A 24160-nucleotide genomic window follows, 5' to 3' on the forward strand; every position below is an offset into this window, starting at 1 on the left:
AAAACACTGGAAGCTATTGCATGGAGGAAACACAACAACAAGGAGAAAACTTTTATTTTTTACTTACACAGTAAAAAAACACCAAGTAAAATTGTTTTCTCCGACTTAGTAATGAAATATTATTTTCTTAAAAAGTAATTTATATATCCTTCAACAACACAAATAAAGTTTCCTGAAAACAAAACTTCAAAAAAAAAAAATCTAATAATTTTTCTTTAAAGTTTTGCGATGTCAATTTTCCTGACTTATCACCACCTTTCACTGCAATAATAATTAATAAGAAATACTTCAAAAAAAAAAACATTTTTTAAAAAATTAATTTTAAAGGCTTTTAGAAGGAAACTTAAAATTTTGAAAATTTATTTATTATAATTTCATAAAAATATAATTTACTTAATTTATATCTTATTCAAAAGGGTTAACAGATTATGTAAACTTTCGACATTTTGTTAAAAATTTAATAAAAAAAACAGTTATCTCTAGAAGCAATATTCCGACGATACCACACTGTACTACCCAGATAATGTATGCAATGAGATGAGACAAGCCAACGCCTCAAAAACAATTGCGTTTAAAGGTGTTTCAATGTTCATGCTCAAACAGTGGTTTAATTTTTGATTCACATTTTAAATAATTCCAACAGTTTCTACATCATTCCAAGCATATAAAATACTACCAGAACTTTGATAGAAATCATCACATATCACGAACAAAATCTTCCGCCACCTTCTTCACCTTCTGGTCTCCTCGACTCTGCCCGTCAATATCGGTGAAATCCAATCCAATGATGAATCCCAACCATCACCAATCCTTATCGGTGAAATCCAGGATCCCATCTATCACCAATCCAAACATGGTGGGTGTCGTAATCAATAGCATATTAACTTTTACTCCAAATGCTACGCTGATATGCAGTTACCTGAAATTACGCAATAACATAGTAAAATAAAGAAACTATACTTGACATGTACAAAACAATACAACGTCCTATTGCAGTCAATGCACCTTTAGTTTGGATTCCACAACATTCGAAGATGCAATGGCATAACATTCAGTCTTATCAAAACACAACTTTGCAGGCTGTAACTGGCTGCCCACGCATGTCGCATGTTGACTACCTTCATGCGGAATCTGTTTAGTATATAGCCCACTCTCAAAGATACATTTATCGATCCCTTTTTTCATATCATAGATATATCGGCACCTATTACAATAAAGCTAATATCAGTGAGGTGAAGTATAGATATGATATAGATATGAACTAGCAGCTCTCCATACAAATGCAATACTGCAACAAAGTTCTTAATTGTTGCAGTGCAACCATTGCCTCGAAGAGAGTGTTGCATTTCCTAAGAAATGCGACGCTTTCCACGTGCATCAAGAACTGTTATAACTCAATAGCGATCAGAGCATATGGTAAATAGTGACTTGTCATGTATAATTACGTCAATTCCCAATGTATACCCTAAATGTAGTTCTACTCCCCATGATGTGGCCTAACTGCTTTCATGTTCCAAAGCACACACTAACTTTAAGCTTATCAATCTTTGGAACCGCCTCATTGAAGTAGCTAAGTTCATCCGCCTTGACTCTGATTGACTTCAGCTTAAGTCACAACCATCTTCAATCCGTTCTTACTTCTACACAATCGCCTTCTCTCTTACATTACACAATCGCCTTCTCTCTTACATTACACAATCGCCTTCTCTCTTATATTACCCGCACCTACCCATATCCTAACCCATGTATATAAGCTTGTAATCCGTTTGATGTTAGTTGCTTGATAGATCTCTGCGGGTTACAACGACAACAACAACACACCATTAGTTCGTACAAGCACAACAAATAATATGATGTTTAAGTAATATGATTTTTGCTTCCATAATACTTTAGGACGGTTCGAAAACTACAATAGCTCTCAAATACGATATATACAAAAATATTAAAAACGTATATTTTAAAGATATTAAAACAAAATAATTTTTTTAGCATATATAAAGATTTTATTATGTATATAAAATGTATACATTTTGTGGTATTATAATTTAAAATATGTTAATGCAAATGTTAAACAAGTGTTAATAAAATAGATGTAATCAATCAATAATCATATAAACTAATATCTATATAAAACTACAGTAAATTAAAACAATTAAAATTTATAATTATTTAAGTAAAACGTAACATATTGCATTAAGCAAAATAATTAAAGTAATTTTGTAAAATTTATATTTTTTTTCTTTTCAATATAATAATTATTCGTAAGCAATAAATTGTATAATTTAGAGTATAACTCTTAAATATGTTTTAAAATATTATTTTTATATATCATGCTGAGCATATTATAATTACAATAATATTGAGAAAAATTCTTAAAAATATTAATAAAAAAATATTTACTATTTATTTATGTATTACAAAATATAAATTTGCAATTGTATATGTTATTATGAATGTTGAAAAGTACAATTGACTTTAATTAATATCGTTATTGATATATCTTAAATTAATTAAGTACAACTTTTAGTAATAATGCTATACTATAGAGATTAATTATTATATATTGAATTAAGATAAAAGCAAGTGACAAGTGAAATTTGCAAAAATTTTATATTAATTTTTATACTTTTTATATATTTTAATTTTAAATATAATTTTAAAATAAATTTTATTAATAAATTTTGTAATTAATTCATAATTAATAAAAATCAACAAATAAAATCTTAATTTATTTAAATTAATAATTATTAAAATTAAAAACGGAATTATATGTTTAAATCTTTTTAATTTGCTTAGGTTGTTTTTATTTCAATATTCATATTGATATAATTTTTCCTCTTATAAATTTAAAACTAATTTTAATTAATAGAATGATACTTTACTTTCATTTTTTTTTCACATAAGTAAAAATATATATTATTTTGAATTATTTTTCTCATATTTTCAAGAACTAATATCGAATCAGTGTTGGTAAAATTTAAATCAAATAAAGGCCTTTTCTTTCCTCTGAGGAAATACTTCTCTTTTTTCTAAATGTATTACATTTTTTTTTATTTAATTATAGTTAATTATTGTTAATTATTATTAAAGTGTATTAATTTCATTAACTTAAATTAAACATAAATTTATAAAATAATATTTAATTTTCTTTCATACATTTGAATTAAGTAAAACATTTTTCTTACATTTTTTTTTTGTGTATAATTTGTTTTTATTACTTGCGCTAGACTTATAAAAATATACTAAATATTTATATAATGAATGTATTAATGTCCTTTCATAATATGCTCATAATTATTTCAAAAATTTTAAGCTAAAATATGTAACATACACTGCCAATATAAAGTGTTAATCCCGTTTTTGACAAGTAAGGAAAATTACCATAATTTGTTATTATAAATCAATTTCTCTTTTTTCATTTAATGTCTTGGCTAGGCAATAGATTTTTTATATCTGGGATTAACACTCTTCATTTGCAGCCTGTACCGTATACTCTAAAATAAATATATTTAGAACATGCTTTTAAGTTTATTTATATATATATTATTACGTCCATAATTTTGCAGTTTAAATCTTTCCATCACACAAACATATCTGAATTAAATCTTTTCAAATACTCAAACCTCACTCCCAAGCAATTTTTATTCCTTTTCATACCTCAATTTTTATTTTTTTCATTTTTTTTTGGAATGATGTTTTTAAAAAAATTTCTTTCGATTACATTATTTCAATTCTTCTGTTGAATAAGAAATTACGTTGATTTATTGATTATTTTCATAATTACGAATACTTGTTTATATTGAATTTTGTTATAAACGAATTATCGAGGAACAATGATGACATATAATTTAAAAAAAAATTTATACAAATATTCCATTATAAAAACTACAAACAGAATTCTTATAGCAAAGAACAAAATCCTTTGCACAAAGAATAAAGTTTTAGAACAAATTACAATGTTCTTTTAACAAAGAACAAAGTGCTTAGAACAAAGAACACGGTTGTTGGAAAAAATAAAAAATGTAACGTAAGATTTTAAAAAAAATTGCAAATGGTCTACTTTGAAAACTAAGCAGAGAGTTCTTTGAACAGAGAAAAACAAGTCAGTTTTTTAAACAACAAACTAGGTTTATTTTTTCAACAATTATTGTTCTCAGAAACTAAAAGCAATGTAGATAAAAAAAAAATTATTAGAATAAACAAGAAAGTTCTTAGAAAAAAAAATAAAATTTCAATTAGTTGAAGCAACAATTTCAAATAAATTGAAAGAAACTAAATTCAAGCATTTAAATATAACATCAACAGAACTAATCCGAATCGTTTCCATGCAACTGTACAAATTAAAAATTTAAATTTACTACATTAACGAATTTTTCTAAATAATTTTTTAAATGCATTTTATGAACTTTAAAGTGTATACCCATATTTTTATATTTATATTTATAATATGAAATTTTTAAAGAACTTACTCTCAAAATCTATAGCAGACAAATCGTTCATAATAAACCACTTACTAATGACCGACTTTCAAATTCTTACTCTTATCCATTCTCGAGCTATAATTTCCAATATTATTTTACTTATTCACCTTTTTCACTGCTACGAGTATTTATATTTTGCAACTACTTGCAACTTTCAATATTGATTTTTGTAAAGTAATTTATGCAATTCATGCATTTCCTTTCGCTCATCCTTATTCATCGCAAATTCTTTATTTTTTTGCTCACCCACCTAACCATACCTTACCACACCTAACCATTTAAACTGCAAAATCACCCTCACCCCATGACATTTTATAATCGTCAATATTAAAGAAATCAAAAATATCGCCACTAGCACTGAAAGCATCTACACTATTGCCATCCACTCCGCTTCCGCTCACACCACTTCCAGCACCACCACAAATCGACATTTGTTCATGTGAACTCGATTGTGGCTGTGCACCACCAATCACAGCTTGCAACCCACAAGTGGAGTTACTACTGCCACTACCACTACCACTGACACTACTTAGTCCAGTACCAAATGGATGGGGTGGTGTATTTATATTGGAGTCTGGCGATAACGCAGAAAAGCTGAAACTACCCAATGGATTATCGAAATCATCACAAACATCCATTGGTGTATCGTTTGTATATGGATTATTGCTGTTACTATTACTGCTACCCATGCTACTATTGTTGGTGCTGCTATTGCTAATACCCATGCTAGGTGCATTGTTGCTGATTATATTGTTGTCGAGGTTATTGTTCATATTGTTGTGATTTTGAGTTAATTGTTCCACAAAACTATCAGCATCAAAATCAGCATCTGATATAGAGTGATTATTATTTATGGCTACATCACCACCAGCATTACAAGTGCGATTGTTATTGTTTTGTTGGATCAGTTGCTGTTGTTGACCCTGCTGCTGCTGCTGCTGCTGTTGCTGTTGTTGTTGGTGCTGCTGTTGTTGATGCTGTTGTTGCTGGTGATGTTGTATAAGTTCATTTATTGAAGGTTGTAGACTTGGATTCATATCGCGTCGTAAACCATTCAATGTGGAATTATTATTTGATTTTGTATCATTGGAATGGAGCAACTGATGTGTATTATTTCGACTGTTGCTGCTAGCGGTGACAAAGTTTGTTGTCTCATCACTGATGTCCATTTCGAGTTGTTGTGACATAAGTTCCAATAGCTCGTATTCATCGAAATGGTGCTGCAATTTTGTATCTGGGCTTATGTGACCAAATGATTTTTCGGATGTGGAAAGGCTAGAGGATTTGCAAAGTAAATCATGATGTGTAGGTGACTGCATTGAATGCGTTGGGGATGAAACAGAGTGATGTTGCTCTAGAAACACATCGAATGACTTGGCCACACTTTCTGCATCAATATGACAGTCAGGTTGTAATGGTGAGGTCATATCTATATTTTCAATAAAATTGTTAGCAGGCGATGAGTGAATTGGCGTATTTATGCCAGCGTAATTGTGGCTGACACCATTAGAAGCGTTGTTACTATTACTATTGCCACTAGTGCTGCCACTACCGAACATATGGAAAACATTGCCTGCATTATGTAACTGTTGATCATTACTTGTAGTATCCATTGGAAGTACTAAAGTTGGACTGTTTACTTGTTCGTCCAGTAAAGTTGTTTGTGGCTCCAATTTCGGTACAAGTCTGCCTGTTGCTGCCAATGTTTCATTGGGTTCGTTACAGGTATTAGTTGTAGTGAATATTATATTCCCACTTAAGTCAGTCATAAGTGTGTTGGTACCAGTTGGTGTTAATGGAGTTATCGGTGTGATGGGCTCCAAAGCACTCTCCGGTAACTCACCCTGTTTAATTAGTACATCCAAGACCTCTGTTAATTTTTCAGATTTAACATTATTTTTATTTTTTCTTGTCGTTTGTGTTGTTACTGTCGCTGTACTTGCGTTAGGTTCTTCCTTAATTTTGATGTTAAGTGGCGACGTAAATGTGTTGGCTTTAGCAGCTAGTTGCTTCGTAGCTTCTTCATATTGTGGTGGCGGTGGCGGAGGAGGTGGTAAATTTTGTGGTTTAATGTCAAGTTGTATTATTTGCTGTTGCTGCTTCTGTGGTTGTTGCTGTAATAACTGGAATTGTTGTTGTTGATGTTGTAATTGCAATTGTTGCAACTGATGTTGTGTAATGACCGGTTTAGTTTCTATGATCTGATCCGGAGCCGTAGTAGTTGCAATTGGAAACACAATCTTCGGCATGGAATTAGAGCGCTGATGTCCGTTCAAAAGTTTCTTTGTAGCAGGACTTGCATTAGCTAAACTTATATTACCAATAGTATGAGCAGTCATATGTTGATCATTGAGTCCCACCAGAAATATAGTCTGATTACCTTCGTTCCAGACGAGTCCTAAATTATTGTGTGTTTTGGCTGCTAATGGTATTTGATTTGTAGTCAGTATTGTGGTTGTTGGAGCGTTAACCGTTTTTATGGAATTCTTTCGGTTTACTGGAGGTATTTTATCCTCGAGCTTTGCGGCTTTAGCTGTGGTTACAGTTGCACTTGCATTTGGATTGGTTGGAATGAATACAGTTTGTGTCTTTTGTGTGTACAAGCGTAGCTGTGCCTGCGCTTGTGCCAGAGCTTGTGCTTGCACTTGAGCCAGTGCTTGGGCTTGTGCCTGAGCCTGAGCTTGGGCTTGAGCTTGTGCTTGAGCGGCAGCTGCTGCTGCAGCTTGCTTTTGTTTTTGTATCTTTGCTTCAAGCTGCTGTTTAACTACCATTTTTTGGCTTAAGACCGGTGGTGGATTAACTGCGGTCTTAATGCTATTGTTTGTGTGATTGTTTTGTATTATAGTTGTCGGTACAGCGTTGACTTTATTGTTCGGTTGTGCCTTAACAGTTACCTTAGCAGGAACAACTGTTTCCTGTTTTATTTGTGGCACAACTGTGAGTGTTTGTGGTGGTGCTGCAGTTGTGGTTATCAATGTAATTTGTTGCGTTGGTAAAGCATTTACCATTTGCGCAGTGACCGTTTGTTGTTGCTGTTGTTTTTGCTGCTGCTGTTGCTGATGTTGTTGCTGTTGCTGAAATTGTTTCTGGCGTATTTGTTGCAACTCTTGTTGTGAGCGTTGTAGCTGACGTTGTAATTCATCAATTTTTCTCTGCTGTTCACGTAAAAGGTCTTCATTTGAAAGTATAATTGTTGCTGTTTGGGGCTGGGGTTGTATGACAGTCTGTAAAGTCACTGGTCGTGGTGAATCAACCTGTTGCACCACATCCATTTGTTCGTGATCCATATTGATACGTTCTGGCGACATGCCAGCGGGCTGTGGTGAATTAACAACCATTGCGGTCGATGCTTCTGGTATTGCTGTAGCAGTTGCATCCATAGCTTCTACTGGAGTAATAGTAATGACATCGCCAGGCGCTGGAGTCATTGGTGGATTTGTTACAAGCACGGTTTCAGTTGTTTCGAGTGGCAAATAAGGTTTTAAACGTTCAATTAATTGAGGTTTTGGGCCAGACACTGGCAAGTTGCGTCGTTTAAGGTGCATTTTTAAATCAGATACTTTCATCTTTTCTAATCTCGTAAAATCTGTTAGTGAGCAAGTTGATTCAGCATAGCTTGTTGCTGGACTCGGCGGTATAGATGAACTAACGGATAGAGCAGGCGATGGCAAGGGTGGCGGACGTGGTGTGGCTATAATGTTAAATGTTGTATTAACAGAATTCGGTATATTATTAATGACCTCATTTGAATTGTTTGACGATGTGCCGATAGGAGTTGCTAATGCTGGTGCAGACAACGTGTTTACGGTTGTTGTATTTGTTGGTGTAGCGGAGAAAACCGATTTAGTAACAGTAACTAGCGCATTATTTGTAGGTGTGTTTGTTGTTGAGCTAGCTGGTATTATCAATTGATTGTTATTTAGTGTCTCTAAGAATTTAAGTAAACACTTCTGTTGATCCAATAACAGTTGATATGGAGTTTCTTCAAGCGATGCATTTTCAGCATTGGATTTTTGAGCGGCACTAGGCGGACCTTTATACTCATGAAATTTAATAGTTCTTGCTTTGGAAGCTGGTTTTGATTTGGATTTTTTACGATTTTTATCTTTGCCAGGTGCATCAGATTTTGCAAATTGTGTTTGTAGAGCAGGCGATGGTATTGTTGGTCGTGGTGTAAATGATTGCGGTGGCGACGCAATGGAAGACAATGGACTTAATGTGGAAGTCGTTGAACCCAGTGATCCTGGTGAAGCTACCATTTGTAGAAAATTATTAGCTGGACTTGTTATTGGTGCTGTTACTGAGTGACAAAGCTCTTCGAAAAGATTTGAAGTTTCCTGTTTTATTTGTACAACTGGCAATGGCGCAATATTATTACTCAATGTTGGTGGTAATGGTGGCGGTGGTGGTACATATGGAGTTTTAGTTGTTTTAGTTGTTTTAGTTGTTTGATATTTAGTTTGCAATATAGGTGCTGATGTAACTACAACTGGTCCACCACTAGTTGGTATGGTTAATGCCACCGTCACAATACCAGCTGAAGCGGCGGCAGTCTGAAGCACATCACTACTATTACTAACAAGCACGGTTGCTACATCCTCTGCACGTGGAGGCGTCAAACGTGTGTCACTCTCTGAACTTTGTGAATCATCTTCGAATGTAACATAGCTGTTTGGATGCTGTGGTAGTGTAAGCAAGCCCTCACTAGTAGCTTTAAATGAAACCAAACCTTCTTTAACAATTTTTTCAATTGGTTTCTCAGTGTGTAGTATATTCTTCTTTATAAGTTCTAGTGGACCAGGACGATGCTGTATTTGCGAGTTAAGTTGATCAGCCAAACGTGCTTTCTTAAGCATACGTTGCTTCTCAGCCAAACTGGGATCAATATGACACTCATCTTCTTCCAGTATATGACGCCGTTCCAAATCTTCACGATTAGGACGCTGTTGAATTTTTGCCTTTAATAAATCACTAGTTTTAGCTCGTTCTAATTGTTTGCATTGCTCATGTATAGCAGGTGAAGTTTTGAGAGCTAAAAAAAGAGATAAGAAATAATAAGTCATTGGCTGAATTTAAATATCTAAATAAAAAATATAAAAAAGTAGAATTAAGTTTATTTCACTATTTTTTACTAACTAAGCTTCACATTTGTTATTCCTTGAATAAAATAAAATTAAGTGCTGCATATATATAACTTAATATCAATCGTGCAAATGCCTGTGCAATATACACCTACAAGACGGATAGGCACAACATTCTTAGGCGTGTCACATTGACGCTATAAAAGTCAATATTGAGAGACGCTAAGAAATATGTCCTGTCAGCCGCAAACGCGGCTTGTCAATGTGTTTGTCAATTGATATTTATTTATGTTTTTCTTGTATAAAGTAAAAAGATGTTAGAAACCGAATTTTTAATTTGAATTCAATTTTTTTTTTCTTTATTTATATTTTATTTTATTTCACTTTATGTTTTTGTTGATTTTTCTGCTTTTGAAGTGAAGAAAGAAAAAAAAACGCATAAATTTCCTTATAAATTGAAATTCGCGCATACTTTGCATATTTTTAGGGGTTTAGCTCAGCCTTTGAGCGTATTTGATTTATATAGGAATTACCGAATTTTTTTATTTTTTTTTAAAAAATCAAATAATACCTTTTATACTTTTCATGTTCATATCGAAAAGAAAATAAAAAATAATAGCAAAACCACTGAGATGTACTATAAACAGTGAAGAAAATATTGTAATATTAAAACAAAACAAAAACATATATATTTGGAATTGGAAAACGAATCAGAACTAAAACCGGAATATATAAACTTTCATATAAATATAACCTCAAATAAAACGAATTGCAAGTAGATCTTTAATACAGTAAATAGATTAAATTTAAGATTTGATTTATGTAAAAACTGTATTACACAGGCGGTCTTAAAAACAGATATACCTCTTAACACTGCAGCACTGTTACTAGTCCATAGCTCTTATTTTAAATATGAAATAAAGCAAGTTTCTTTCAACGAAGACTTCTTTTAAAAGCCAGTACTATTAATTAACAGTTCTTTTAACGGAAAGTTTTTCTAACAGACAGTATTTTTTTAGGCAGCTCTCTTAACATCGTTCCTGTTGTTTCTGCTTTAGAGAGATCTTATAAGAAGATCTTTTCTTCATCTTATAAGAATACTAAATAATAGTTAGTTCTTCTTTAGTAATAATATAACTTGATTTCTTATATTTGTTGTCACCAGCTGACATGTTTCCAAAACTTTTTCTCGTATAATTAACACGAATTATTTACTAGTCTGAACTACTTTTCAAAGAAGTACAGATCAATCATGCACTAGTACATAAATAATTATAAGCTGTGCATTTTCCACATATAATAGATGGCCTCTTGAACTCTAGACCTATGTTAGCTTAAAGGTTAGACAAATGAAGCTCAACATCTGTAAACATTTGTTTTGAATACATAGTTCATGTGCCCATACATCTCTTTCTTAAACTCTTTTTCCCACTTTTCCACTCTTTTTTTTCTCTTTCATGAAAGAAGACCAGTTTGCAGAAGAGGTTTTAATGAGTCTTGAAATCTGTGCAAGAGTTATGCTTCTCTAGCAAAATAAAGTATGACAACAATCAAGACCGTTTATAATCTATGTTAAGAATATGTGTTGGGTTATCGAAGTTAATTAAATAATCTATGTTAAAAATCTGTGTTGGGTTATCAAAGTTAATTTTACGACAATTTTGTTTTTGAGATTACTCCACCACTAAATATTTAGGTTATTAATTTTATTACTTTAAAGTAATTAAATTTTTATTTAAATCTTCTAAGAGAGTGTAAAAGCACAAAAATCAATCTCAAAACGGAATATGGATGAGAACACAGTGGAGTTGTCCTATTTAAGTTAGTTGAAATCTCGTCTTTATACATAGTCATATACAAATCATTTAAAACGACTGCGCTAAAGTTGTACTTCCCGGGGAAAATAAAGTAGTATGTCAATAGAGGTTATTAGTGATCTATGTTTAAAATCTGTGTTGGCTAGCCGAATCTAATTGTAGAATGATTTTGATTTTTGAGATAATCCATCATGAAATTCTTGTTTTAATTTTTCTTAAAAAGGGCAGAAACACAAAAATGTATTTAAATGATAAATGGACGAGGACGCAATAGAAACAAAAGACGAAATCTAGTCCTCATAAATAGTCATATATAAATAATTTGCAAAATCTACTTGACGTAAGTTTACACAGTGATTCGTCAAACATTATTGAACAAAAATATTGTTCATTGACTGATTAATTATCAATTAGTTCTGTGTTATTTTATTAAAAAAAAGCACCTACTGTATGAAGACCCTGTACATAGTTAGTATCACTTGATTTTTTGATATTTTCTTTTGAAATTATATATAAAATTTATAAATAACAATTCCGCTTATTTTGAAAACATATTCAATTTGAACAAAAATTAATCAATTAATCAATTTGTAACAAAATTAACTAAAAATAAATATAGCATATAGTGAAAATATAAACAAAAATAGATAAACATATTTTGACTGTAAAAATAATGACGTGAAAGCACGTATTCATCAAATGTCAATTAAGTGAAAATAATACAAAATAATGCCAGATAATGAGAAAATGGTCAGAGATAGTAGCAAATATAAAAGATATATTCGTACGATCGAATATACACGTGTACTAAATTTAAATGCATAAATAAATTAATTTGCAATTATTAGTAGAAAAATATAAAAATACCGGATGAATTTTGCTTATTTTTAGTTTAAAGTTCATATATAAACAAAATGAGTTTACCTACGGGTATTCGCTCTAAGCCACTTTTAAATATATCCCAAAATCAACAGCAAATCCGACGCCTACAACTTTTTGGCTAGAATTTTGTATTTTAAAAATAAATTCTAGTTTGATATCACACAACCGAAAATTGAATAGAAATTTAAAATAGCAGGTGCGAAAATAAATATAATTCAATTAATTATATAAATGTATACACACATTGGTATATATATATATATATATAAATATATAATTATTTCTTATGGTTTACGCTTATGGAAACAATTAAGCAAAGATAAATTTTCTTTAGCTACTCACCACCATCAGTAAAGAGCAAATAATTCAGATGAATAATTATTTTAGAAATTAAATAGTCTATTAAAAGTTTTTATTTCATATATGAATTTGTTTTAGTTTTATAAATAACAAAAACTGTGTTTTATATAAGTACTCACAAGTAGGGAACTGTAACCTAAAAATCGAAATAGTTCGTTTTTGTTATATGTATTATATGTATTATAATAAAATAAGAAAAAGTAAGCAAAGAAATTATTACTTATAATATTAGATATACGTATATATATAAGTAAATATAATATGTGGTTCTCAACAATTGATCCTCAATTAAAATGAGTTCAATATAAATTGATTTACAATTATTGCCATGTGATTATATATTTCAGAATTAATGCATAAGTTTAAAGCACTGGTACTTAAAAAGAATTTCATTGAAGTCATTAACAGATTGGTACCAGATTCGAAAAAATTATAACTGTAGATATAGCAGAACTTTTAGAAAATCATTGTTAACCTATCTCGAACGTAGACTTCGAATAACTATACAAAGAATTGCATCGTGAATACTTAGAGAAGGACGAAAACAAAGAGATAACTTTAAATGTTCTAAAAACGATCAAACTAAACTATTCAAAGATTTATAAATAAAATTTGTGATAACACAACAATTGTGAGAGAAATGCAAATGTATGAAGCAGCAGCATCAAATTTATCATCATTTATTAACAATACTCTAACATTTTTGATAAAAAAAAAAGAGTGAAAATAAAATTTAAACAATAAAGGCTGATTCCTTTTTTTAGAAATCAATAAAATAAAATTGTAGTATTTTCTGGTAAATTTCTGGTAAAATTTCTAATATTTATAATAATAAACAAGACAACATTGAGCGTTAAAATATAACTATGAGACAATTACTTTGTATCTACTGTCTTCATAAGTTGTAAAATATAATTAAATATATTTAAAATGAGTAATATGAAATTGGTATAACTACATTACATTTATAATATTCTTTACAATACATTTGCTTAAGAAACCAAAATATTTATTTTATTTTAACTTATATATTACCTAACCCTATATCGTACTATAAATATGCGTTCATTTTACACCGATTAAGTTAGCGTCATCTTTTATAAGAACAGAACTATGGCATAAAACTGGGGTCAGTATATTTATAAACACACACAAACAAATTCTTCATAATTATGGAATCAAAGTTGAATGTTGCGATATAGCCAAACACTTTGAAATGTTCAAATACTGTAAATTAAAAATATTGTTGGTAAATTGTAAAACTACATTTTCATAAAGTACAGTCAGGATCGATATAAGTGTAGATAGTGGCAAATACACCTAATATGCCACTATGTCTTTTTGTCACCTAATATGCCAGGTGTCTTTTTTTTCTGATACCATCAAACATGAATAACGGGAGTTAAAATGAAAGAAGACATGATAAGGCCTACAATATAACACAAATTTATAAAATTATGAACTCCTAAAAAAACAGGAACACAATGCAATGGTAATTTTTTAATGCTCGCAACCAAACTTAACCCAGGTTAGGTTAAGAAAACATGCTTTCTCCAAGCAGGATTCTTCAAAATGTTTTGTCAAATAACCATTAGCCTCATGATTGTTTTGTTCAGAAGTGACGTCTGATCGTAATTGTAAGAGTGTATATGTTATTTAATCTAGCGGTTACTTTAAGTATCAAACTAAAGTTTAGGTCTAGACCTTATTACTATTAAAATTATTAACGAGAAATCACCCAACAACAGGTATTGCAGCGAAAAGAATCCTATTGTACCAATTTCACTATTAATTACTCAAAGCCCTTTAAAGCTTTGTGAACAAAGTGGAGAACTAAATCTCCACTATAACTAAAGCTTTGGCCCAATATCCATTATCAATGGTCTTTTTAGAAATAGAAATATTTTTTATATTCAATTATTCATAAATAATATTTTAAACTGTAAATACCAAGGATTGAACCTGTATTCTGTCAAACTTGAAGCTTAAAGTCAGTGTTGATGGTATTATTTTAATTTGGTTTTTTTTTGTATTTATTGTGAAAGTTTATTAACAAATACACTTGTTATATTAGAACGGAATTATAAATCAAAACATAAGTAAACTAATTTATTATTGTCTTTCTTTATTGTTTAATTTAAGTACTATTCTTTTTGTTAATTCTTTTGCTATATCTCATTTAAAACATTATGTTTTTCTTTTTATTTGCATTTTGCTTAAAAACATATTTTTGACAATAGTTCAAAATTTTATAAAAAGTATTATAGTAATAATATTATTTAGACATTCATAAAATTTTAAAAAGTTGGCAAGTTTTTAGTCTATTGCTAAAAACTATAAAATGTCCATTTTATAAACTATTCAAAAAAAAATTTTTTTTGTTGTAGTTTTAATAGTTTATATTAATGATTAAAAAAAATTTAATTGCAATTATAACATAGTATTCATTATTTTAAATAATAAAAAATAATACTTACGCGGTATAATTCCCTGCTCGACGAGCTGTGAATGTGGTCGCCTCACCATTAATTTCACTTTAAGCGCTGCGGGATATTTTGTTTTAAATAATCACATCACCACATCAACAATGCCGCCAAGAGCCATGAATGCCATAAAAATTTATGTAAAAAAATTTGATAAATAAATTATTAATAAAATCATTTAAAAATCTTAAAAGCTATTACAAAATTCAATACCCCGAAGACACTTGTCTCAGGCTTTAAGAGCAATGCTGCAAATCACTTAAAATGAAGCTACAAAAATAAATTTTAAAGAAATTTTACAACCCAATTAAACCGAACATAAAAGAAAACTTTACACAATTATAAATGCAAAATAAAAAATAATAAAAATGTTGATGAAAAAAATTAAAACAATATGGAGACGTTCATGGAGACAAAACTAAAAAATCATAAATCCAAAGCCACCAAAACCACCAATGCCAGAAATAATAAAAATTGTAAAAACAATAAAAATAAAATGGAAAGAAAGATTTTGAGAACAAAGTAAGCATTCCTAAGAGTTTATAATGAATTTACAGGAAACAGTCCTAGACGTAGCCTTGCAAAGTTACAGGATCCACACACAAACACATGCAACAAAATAGCTAAACAACAGGATAATGTGCCGACACCGCAGGGAAAATAGCTAAGGAATACAAAATGAATTTCTTTGGCTGTGAATGCGGCAGTTAAATGCAAATCAAAAACCTCACAAATTAGACGAACAGCAACAATAAATCAACAAAAGCAGAAATGAAATATAAAATACAAAATACAACATATTTATAAAATAAGCCAGAAATCTTTAAAATCAAAATTCAGTGAAATAAAAATATAAATAAAATTTCATATAAAATTGTTTAAGTTGAAGGCGTTATATGATGGCTGCAGGCACCGCAGATGAACGCACTGTGGCAGGAGACCACTGTATAAAACAATAAATGTCGACTATAAAGAAAACAATAAAATATGAGAAAGGAAAACTAATTCAAATCAAAAGGAGGAAAACAGTATAAAGAAAGCAAGAAAATAGGAAGAAAAAAAATTTTGTATGGAGGAAAACTTGACTCATTTCGAGGCACGAAAAACTTTTAATTTCTTTATTAATCCTGCTTAAGGAAGTGGAAATACGCATTTTCACGCAATCGTTTGGTTTATAACGTTTTACATGGAACAGCACCACCTATAGTGGTGGAAAGAGGAAAGGCAGCATAACTGAATTAACACATTTCTGTTTAGTTGATTTAAGACTTAAATTGAATTTGTGGGTTAATTTTAATAACAAAAATTTACAACAAAAAACAAAATTTCTTCAAGTAATTAAAAATTATTTTAAATAAGAATCTGTTAAGAAATTATAGAAATTTGAGATTGATCACATTTTAAGGAGGTGTTATAATTTACTTTTATTTTTATTTCATTTTTTTACTCTTATTCTTTTCTGTTTTTCTTATTTCTTATTTCTTCATTTTTTTAAATTTTTTAATTTTTTTTGTTTTTTTAATATTTTATTTTTTCAAATTTTTATTTTTCTTTTAAATTTTTTTCAGTTTTTATATATGGTAATTTTTATAATTTATTTTTTTCTTTTTTTTATATATATATATTTTTTTTATACTTTCAGTTATAATATCTATTATTAAAAGATTGCTGACTTCAATTAAATATTAATTGCAATAAATTATCCACCGACATTTCTCAACTGTTTTGATGGTACGTGCCACATCAAATCTTTTAAAAATATCCGTAGCTCCATGAAACATATATAAATCACACTCGCAAAATGTGATCTAATTTGTACTATCTCTTTTTTTAACGACTAATAAATTCTCTTTTTTTTCACAATAACAAAAAACTTAACAGTGAAAATAGTGGAAAATTTATTCTTCATTATTTTTTTTTGATGGCACAACCTTTTGGAAGAGTTACTCAGTAACTACCCAAACAGGTACTATAAATGAAAGAGCTCAATATAAATACTGCTCAGAGTTGACGATTTGTGATACATCTCCATCATTTTTTAAAAAGATCGCAATAAAATGTATAACAGGTGGGACCTAATCTACAAATATTCCACAGATTATCGCTGCGTTAAAATGCGACAACTTTGCTTATTGTTATATCCACCAAGTGAAAAAATGCTTCATCATTGAGAAACATTCGATGCGAAAAATCGTTTTACAAAACTTTGTTCTTTGAGTACGATTTTAAAACATTCAGCGATTTTTAAGCAAAATATATATTATAAAGTAACGAACCCTAAACTAAATATTTGATAGTTTAGGTGACATAGTTCTTGATATATATCACTAAAGCGGAACAACGAATCAAAAGCGAATCGAAGTCAAATGAGTATCGAATTAAAATCTGATCAAAATTGTATCAGAATCAATTCAAAACCTTATCAATGTCTAATCAGAAATCAAAATAAATTCAGAACTGAATACGAACTACGTAATAGATAATACTATAACTTTGTTTGAGTACATATTTACCAGCTGTAATATGAACTACATTAGAAAAAAAATACGATGCGAAAAAACGACATTATCTTGATGATTTTTAAGTATAATTTCAACCCATTCAGCGATGTCGAAACAATTTTTACTATAAAACAACGAATTCCTAATTAAATATATGATATATGAACGCTTAGATAACACAGTTCTGTTTGACATGTCACTAAAACTAAAACATAAATCAGAAACAAATTAAAACTAAATCAAGTGCGACTCGGAACTAAATCAAGCGCGAATTAGAACCGAATAAGAGCCATGATATGATTAATTTTGTTTTTGTCATCACAGTCCAGGATGGACCATTGCCTCCTCAACAATACGCCTCCATTCTTCTCTGCATTTCGCTTTCTTTCTGTGTTGTGTTATTCTCATCGTTCGTATGTGATATGTTTAATGTTTTATATATAAAACATTTATTTACAACACTATATGGTAACTAAATAACAACTTGTAACATATCAGGTAATCAAATTTTTGTTACTCATACGCTGTGTGTTATATATTATTTGAACACATTTCAATATAAATTTCTGCTAATAATACAATTATATTCAATAAATGAACTAATTTTCAATAATGGAGAAAAAAAAATAATTTCAAAATGCGGACATTATTCACCGCTATAATTAAATAGGAAATATATGCATAATTAAATGTGTAATAATTATGCGATTACAGTGACCACAAAAATAAAAAGTTAATAACTCAATTAATGGCTAATCTGGGCGGACTGACATCGACTAAAAATAAAAGTAAAAGCGAAAATTTATATTAAAATGCAATAATAATGTGAATGACATAAATAATTTTTATTTTTCTCTAATCTACACAAACAAAAGCAACATTTATTTAAAGCATTTACTTTTATTTTAGTAACTGCAACACAGCAGACACAACAGCAGCGAGCAACAACAGCGGCAACTACAAATCGTTGTGTATGTTTGTTTGTGCCAGCGAGTATGTCAAATCGTTGTGCTCGTGTAGGTGTAATTGCATTCGAACGAGTTTAGCACAACAAGCACACTGAACCGTAACTCAACCATCAAGGACATTAGCTAGCGCAATTCTTCTACGACACCAACAAACAAACAGACAAAGTGAGTGTGTGTTTCTGTTTGTATGTGTGTTTGTGTGTCTGTACGTTGTTTGGCGTGCGAACAAGCAAATTATTTGCGTCTGCATTATGCGGACATTATGGCGACATTAACGGTATTGCAAGCATGAATTGAATATACACACCCACCCACATCGAGCTGCGAGTGAAAGCAAACCGCAACGAAATTCGCAACAACAACACCAACAATCACAACAATTGTTGGCTTTCAGTTGTATCTTATGTTGTGCCATTGCTGCTTTTGCTACTGTTGTTGCTATTGCTGTCGCCTGTTGCTCACGATGGTTCTGTTTTGCCGATTTTATAGCTATAATAAATATCTGCATTTTGCATTAATTTTATAGAATTTCTGCAAATATTTTCATAGCAATATCGTTTAATATATATTTAAAAAAAATTTTTTTTTTGTTTTTAATTTGGTCTGTTTTTAATTTATTTAATTTTAATTATTAATTTAACATTTTTATAACATTTTTAACATTTTGAGATATTTTTGTTTTCATTATTTGCATCATTTTAATTTAATTTGTCGTTGTCATAAACAAAGGCGGGAATTGTTAATGATATATGTATTTATAAATAAATAAAAAAAAACTTGACAAAAATGTTTTCAATTAATTAAAGAATTTCAAACAAATAAAAAAAAAAGTTTATTAGATTTTTTTTTTGAACATAAAAAATTGAAACCAACACAAGTTTTTCACATAAATCATTTTTTAAAAAAAAAAGTTTTTTAATTGTCAAAATTTACACTTATTTGCATAGAAATTACATAGCAAAATTAGATAGAATATATAAAAATATTATAAGATTGAAGGAAATATTTTGAAAAAAATATAATACAATATAATAATACATATATAATATAATAATAATACATATATAATAATACATATATAATAATACATATATAATAATACATATATAATAAAACATATATAATAATACATATATAATAATACATATATAACAATACATATATAATAATACATATGCAGATCTCATATGCTAACATTTACACTGGAAAATTTAACACTATTGAAAATTTATGTACAATGATTTATTATGTTTTTCAATGCGATTTATCAAGACAATCGATAGGTTATCGATAATTGTTTTTGGTTTTTTTAAATGTGAGAAACCTCAGGAAAGCATTGTACCCAAACACATTGTACTTAATCGTAAAAGTAACCAGAAATGATAGAATAGTATAATGCCAAAAGGGAAACTACTGAAACACGATTCTTTATTACTATAAAACATGATTATAAACAATAAAAATAAACTAAAACACGCTTATATGGTAAGTTTCAACCCGGTTACTGGCCGTTTAAGTACAAAGTGAAGGTTGACGAGTATCTCAATACATTGAATGTTGAGATCAAATACATTGCTGCTACGCAAAAACTAATAATGTTAGTTTATTATACGACCTTCTATAAAATTGAGGCACTCTAGGGATTCAACATACATAAAATATTACATGAACACTTAGCTGTACAAAAAAATTTTTACGCTTTATATACCATATTATTTGATGAAAGATCAAACTCACTTTTTGTACAGAAATTCTCATAGAAATACAATACAGACAAATAATGCTGATACTATTATTATTATTGTATTTATTTTATTTTTTATATTTTTTCATTTATCCTTATTTTTTATAATTGTTATATTTTATCTTTTTATATTGGTATTCATAAATGTTCATATTTTTTACATATTTTATATTTTTTATAATTTTCATATTTTTTATATTTGTTATATTTGCTATATTTTAGTTTTTATTTATTTTTTTATTTTATTTTATTTATTTTCCTATGAATATGAAATTATTTTATATTTTTAAATTTTCTGTTTTCACATTTTTTTAATTTTTTCAATTTTCTGTTTTCGTATTTTTTAATTTTGTTCTGTTTTTTTTATAATTTCTGTTTTGTTTTTTTTTATTTTTTATATTTTTTTTTTATTTTTTTTTTTTTATTTTTTCTATTTTTTATATTCCCTTTGTTTTTTTTTTTGTTTCATTTTTCCTTTTTTGTTTATTTTTTTTTTATTTATTTTGTCTTGTTTTCTTATTTGGTTCATTTTGTGTTTTATTTATTTCTAATATTTTATTTTTTCCTTTTCTGTCCTTTTCTGTCCAGTTTTTAATTTTTATTTTTTTTTTTAATTATAACCTTTTTTTATTCATAACTTTATTGTTCCAATTGTTTTGTTTATTTTTCTTATTTTTATTTTTATTTATTTATTTGTTTTTTTTATTTTAATTTATTTTTTTTTTTGTTTATTTTTTTATTTTTTTATATTTTTTTATTTTTTTTTTTTTTATGTATTTTCCTATTTTAATTTTTTTTCATATATTCACCATTTTTTTTTATTTTTATGTTCAAATTTTAAAAGTTGTAAACATTATAAATATTTAAAAAGTTATTAGTCAATTTTATAAAACATCATTATTATTATTATTATTATTATTATTATTTATACTAGACATTTATTTTTAATGTTTTTTTTTAGTACAATTGATAGCAATTCTTTCCTTATTTACGGTTTTTTAATTATGTGTTCATCATAGTGTTTAACATAGCATAACAAAAAATGTTGCATCTATTTACAAACTTATTATTATTTTTTCATGAACATTTAGCATATATGAGACTCTTGAAAAATACTTTAAAGTTTACATTCTTCAAAATAAATACATAAATAAACACTTTACACATACTTCAGATACTTCGAAGAAAAAAAAACATAAAACTTTTAATTTAAGAAAAACAAAATAAATTTCTAACAAAATCTGTATATGTACTTGCAAATACTTAGCAGATACTTTTGGCCTCCTTTAGAAAATTAAACATCAAAGTGACGACGACTCATTTTACACTCAATGCAATGACGTTATTAAAATAAATACAAGAAATAAATAAAAAATGAAAAATGGAAAAAGTTATAAAGATGAAACGAATTCCTCAAAGTAAACAAAACTACACACAAACCGTAGTGAACTAAATAGCGGATGCAAGACTGCGACACCCGCTCGAAACACTCGGCATTACTTTGTTTCAACGCCAGGAATTATGTTTGTTTTTGGCCTAAACCACATTAAAAAGTCTAGGAGAAAAAAAATTCTAAATAAATTTTCCAAAAAATAATTTCAAATGAAAAAAAAACATTAAAATATATACTAAAAATTCAGTTGAATAACAAATGCGTCATAATACCAAAAATGAAGTACTCGCAGAGAAACAGCATAGCTCAGCATTGGAAGGCTTCAAGCCAAAATCGAAAATATGGCATTTGTGAAATATTTACTCATATATGTACGATGTACGATACTTCTCTCTACATACTCACACACACACACTCGATGAAGCATATTTACAGATTTTCATTACAGAAAATATAATTATTTTAACGCAAATACAATTTGTTGATGAAAATATACACACAATATACACAATATTTTCCTTCATTATGTTTTTAATTATTTTTATACTTAGAAGAAAAAAATGTAAACATTATGATGTGTAGCTGTCAAAAATAATGACGGCCAATAGGTGCTAATTTGTTAGAACAAATGTTGGCATATAAACCAAACGTAATGTTAATGGCTAAAATATGTTTTTGTTTTGGTCGCCCCAATGTAATTACATATTTACTCATAGTTATTTGCTGTGAAAATTGATTACAACATTAAGTCAAATTAATAATGAATTATACGAGCATATAAAAAATTGTTTATCCAAATTAATATTTTTTGTAATATTTTGTTTAAAAGTAGCGCGGAACAACATTACATAGAAATCCTTCAAATGAAATGGTAAAAATAATAAACAAACCTGGAATGATTAGAGAACACAGTTTTGATTAATACGTATTTATTAATTGAATTTTATTTTTAGTATTGTCTATCTGTAATATTGTGTAATAATAAACTTAGTAAGCCTTTAGTTCAAATGTTGAAAACAGTAAAACATTTATTGACTACAAAATACGATTTAATGTGCATTTAATTAAAATGAACTACAGATTCTGAATAAAGCATTATGAAGTTATAATAGTGCATTAAGTATAGTTAGAACAGGAAATCAAGTTGCTAACAAATTGTATCTACTTAATAGTTACATGCAAATTATATAGTGCAATTCGGCCGATACTATGATGACGGGGAGAATGACGAGATACTATGAAGATGACCAGATACTATGAAGATGACCAGATACTATGAAGATGACAAGATCCGAAAGAAGAGTCTTATGAATAAGTTTTAGTACAATATAATACAAAAAAATTGAAAAGTATAAAATTTTATGGAATAATGAAATTATATATCCGACATATAATTAAAACTATTACTTCAGGTAAGCAACTTTTGGCAACTTATGTTGAAAACCATTATATTCAAACATAATATCAAATATTTTCATTATATAAAATTTTACTACAACTAACTCAGCCAATTCTATGCATTTCATTATATAAAAATGTGTATTATACACTTTTAAATATTTTCACAACTACGTGATAAGAATGCTTTAATACAAAACAAAAACTTTTTAGGTCCTGTTATTAAAGGCCAAAATGATCATAAGCTAAGTAGCCAAAAAATTATAAAGCATGAATATACATATCAAATTCATTGCACTTACTCGAAGAGTAAATTTCAATTTAGTAGTATCAATAAATAAATATAATTATATATTTATACAATTTACAAATATATAAATAGAGAATTTAAAATAGAAAAATAAAAAAAAAAATAGTTTGTGCACTTCTTACAAAGTATAGCAATTATTTTTGAATCAAAATTTATATGCTGCATTAATGATTTGTATTTTATTTATCGACACTTAAATTTTAATAAAAATAAAAGAAAATATAAAGGAATTTAAATTAAATTAAGTACTTTGTAATATTACTTAACTAATTTCATATAACAATAAACTCAATGTAAATAATTTATATGTATAAATATTTTTAATTTATATATATAAATAATTTTTAATATAAGGTTTGAAGCCCTAACTATACTTATTCATTTATTTCGAACAACATATAATATATTAAGATCCAATCATATTTTATATATTAGGATTAGTCGTCCTGTCCAATGTCTCCGGCACTACCTCAAAAACATCTTAACAATTATGTGTAAAAAAAAAATATTTTTATTATTTTTTGTGTGAATATTTATTTTTTATTATATAGTAATTTTCTTGATGTTTATTTAGACTTCACCTATTTACTATAAATACATATAATTAACATTTATAAAATAGTATTTATTTTTTTTTTAATGTTTTATTGAACTTTCAATATTTATTTAATTTCTTTATATAGTAAAAACTTCAAAATATTTTTTTTTTAATAGAAATTTACTGTAGATATCAAATAAGAAC

The 24160-nt window shown here is 28.2% G+C and overlaps 2 protein-coding genes across 3 annotated transcripts in view; both read right to left on the reverse strand.

The window, feature by feature from the left end:
* The window catches only part of LOC119672627 (myocardin-related transcription factor B), a gene marked incomplete at its 5' end in the record, with an annotated part of 17444 nt that extends 2280 nt beyond the window's left edge, over nt 1–15164 (reverse strand). The window contains 2 exon segments of one of the 2 annotated variants that reach the window (XM_038083728.1): nt 6569–9513; nt 15099–15164. In XM_038083728.1, coding sequence (XP_037939656.1) covers nt 6569–9513; nt 15099–15164 — 3011 coding nt within the window. 2 annotated transcript variants of the gene reach the window in all.
* Nucleotides 15165–23999: 8835 nt separating this feature from the next.
* Nucleotides 24000–24160, reverse strand: part of LOC119667646 — a 1962-nt gene continuing 1801 nt past the window's right edge. Inside the window, exon 5 of the mRNA XM_038076953.1 lies at nt 24000–24006. Within this exon, the coding sequence (XP_037932881.1) occupies nt 24000–24006 (7 nt within the window). The remainder of the gene's footprint in view (nt 24007–24160) is intronic.

This window comes from Teleopsis dalmanni, chromosome 1, assembly GCF_002237135.1.
Source record: "Teleopsis dalmanni isolate 2A chromosome 1, ASM223713v2, whole genome shotgun sequence".
NCBI classification, from domain to species: domain Eukaryota; kingdom Metazoa; phylum Arthropoda; class Insecta; order Diptera; family Diopsidae; genus Teleopsis; species Teleopsis dalmanni.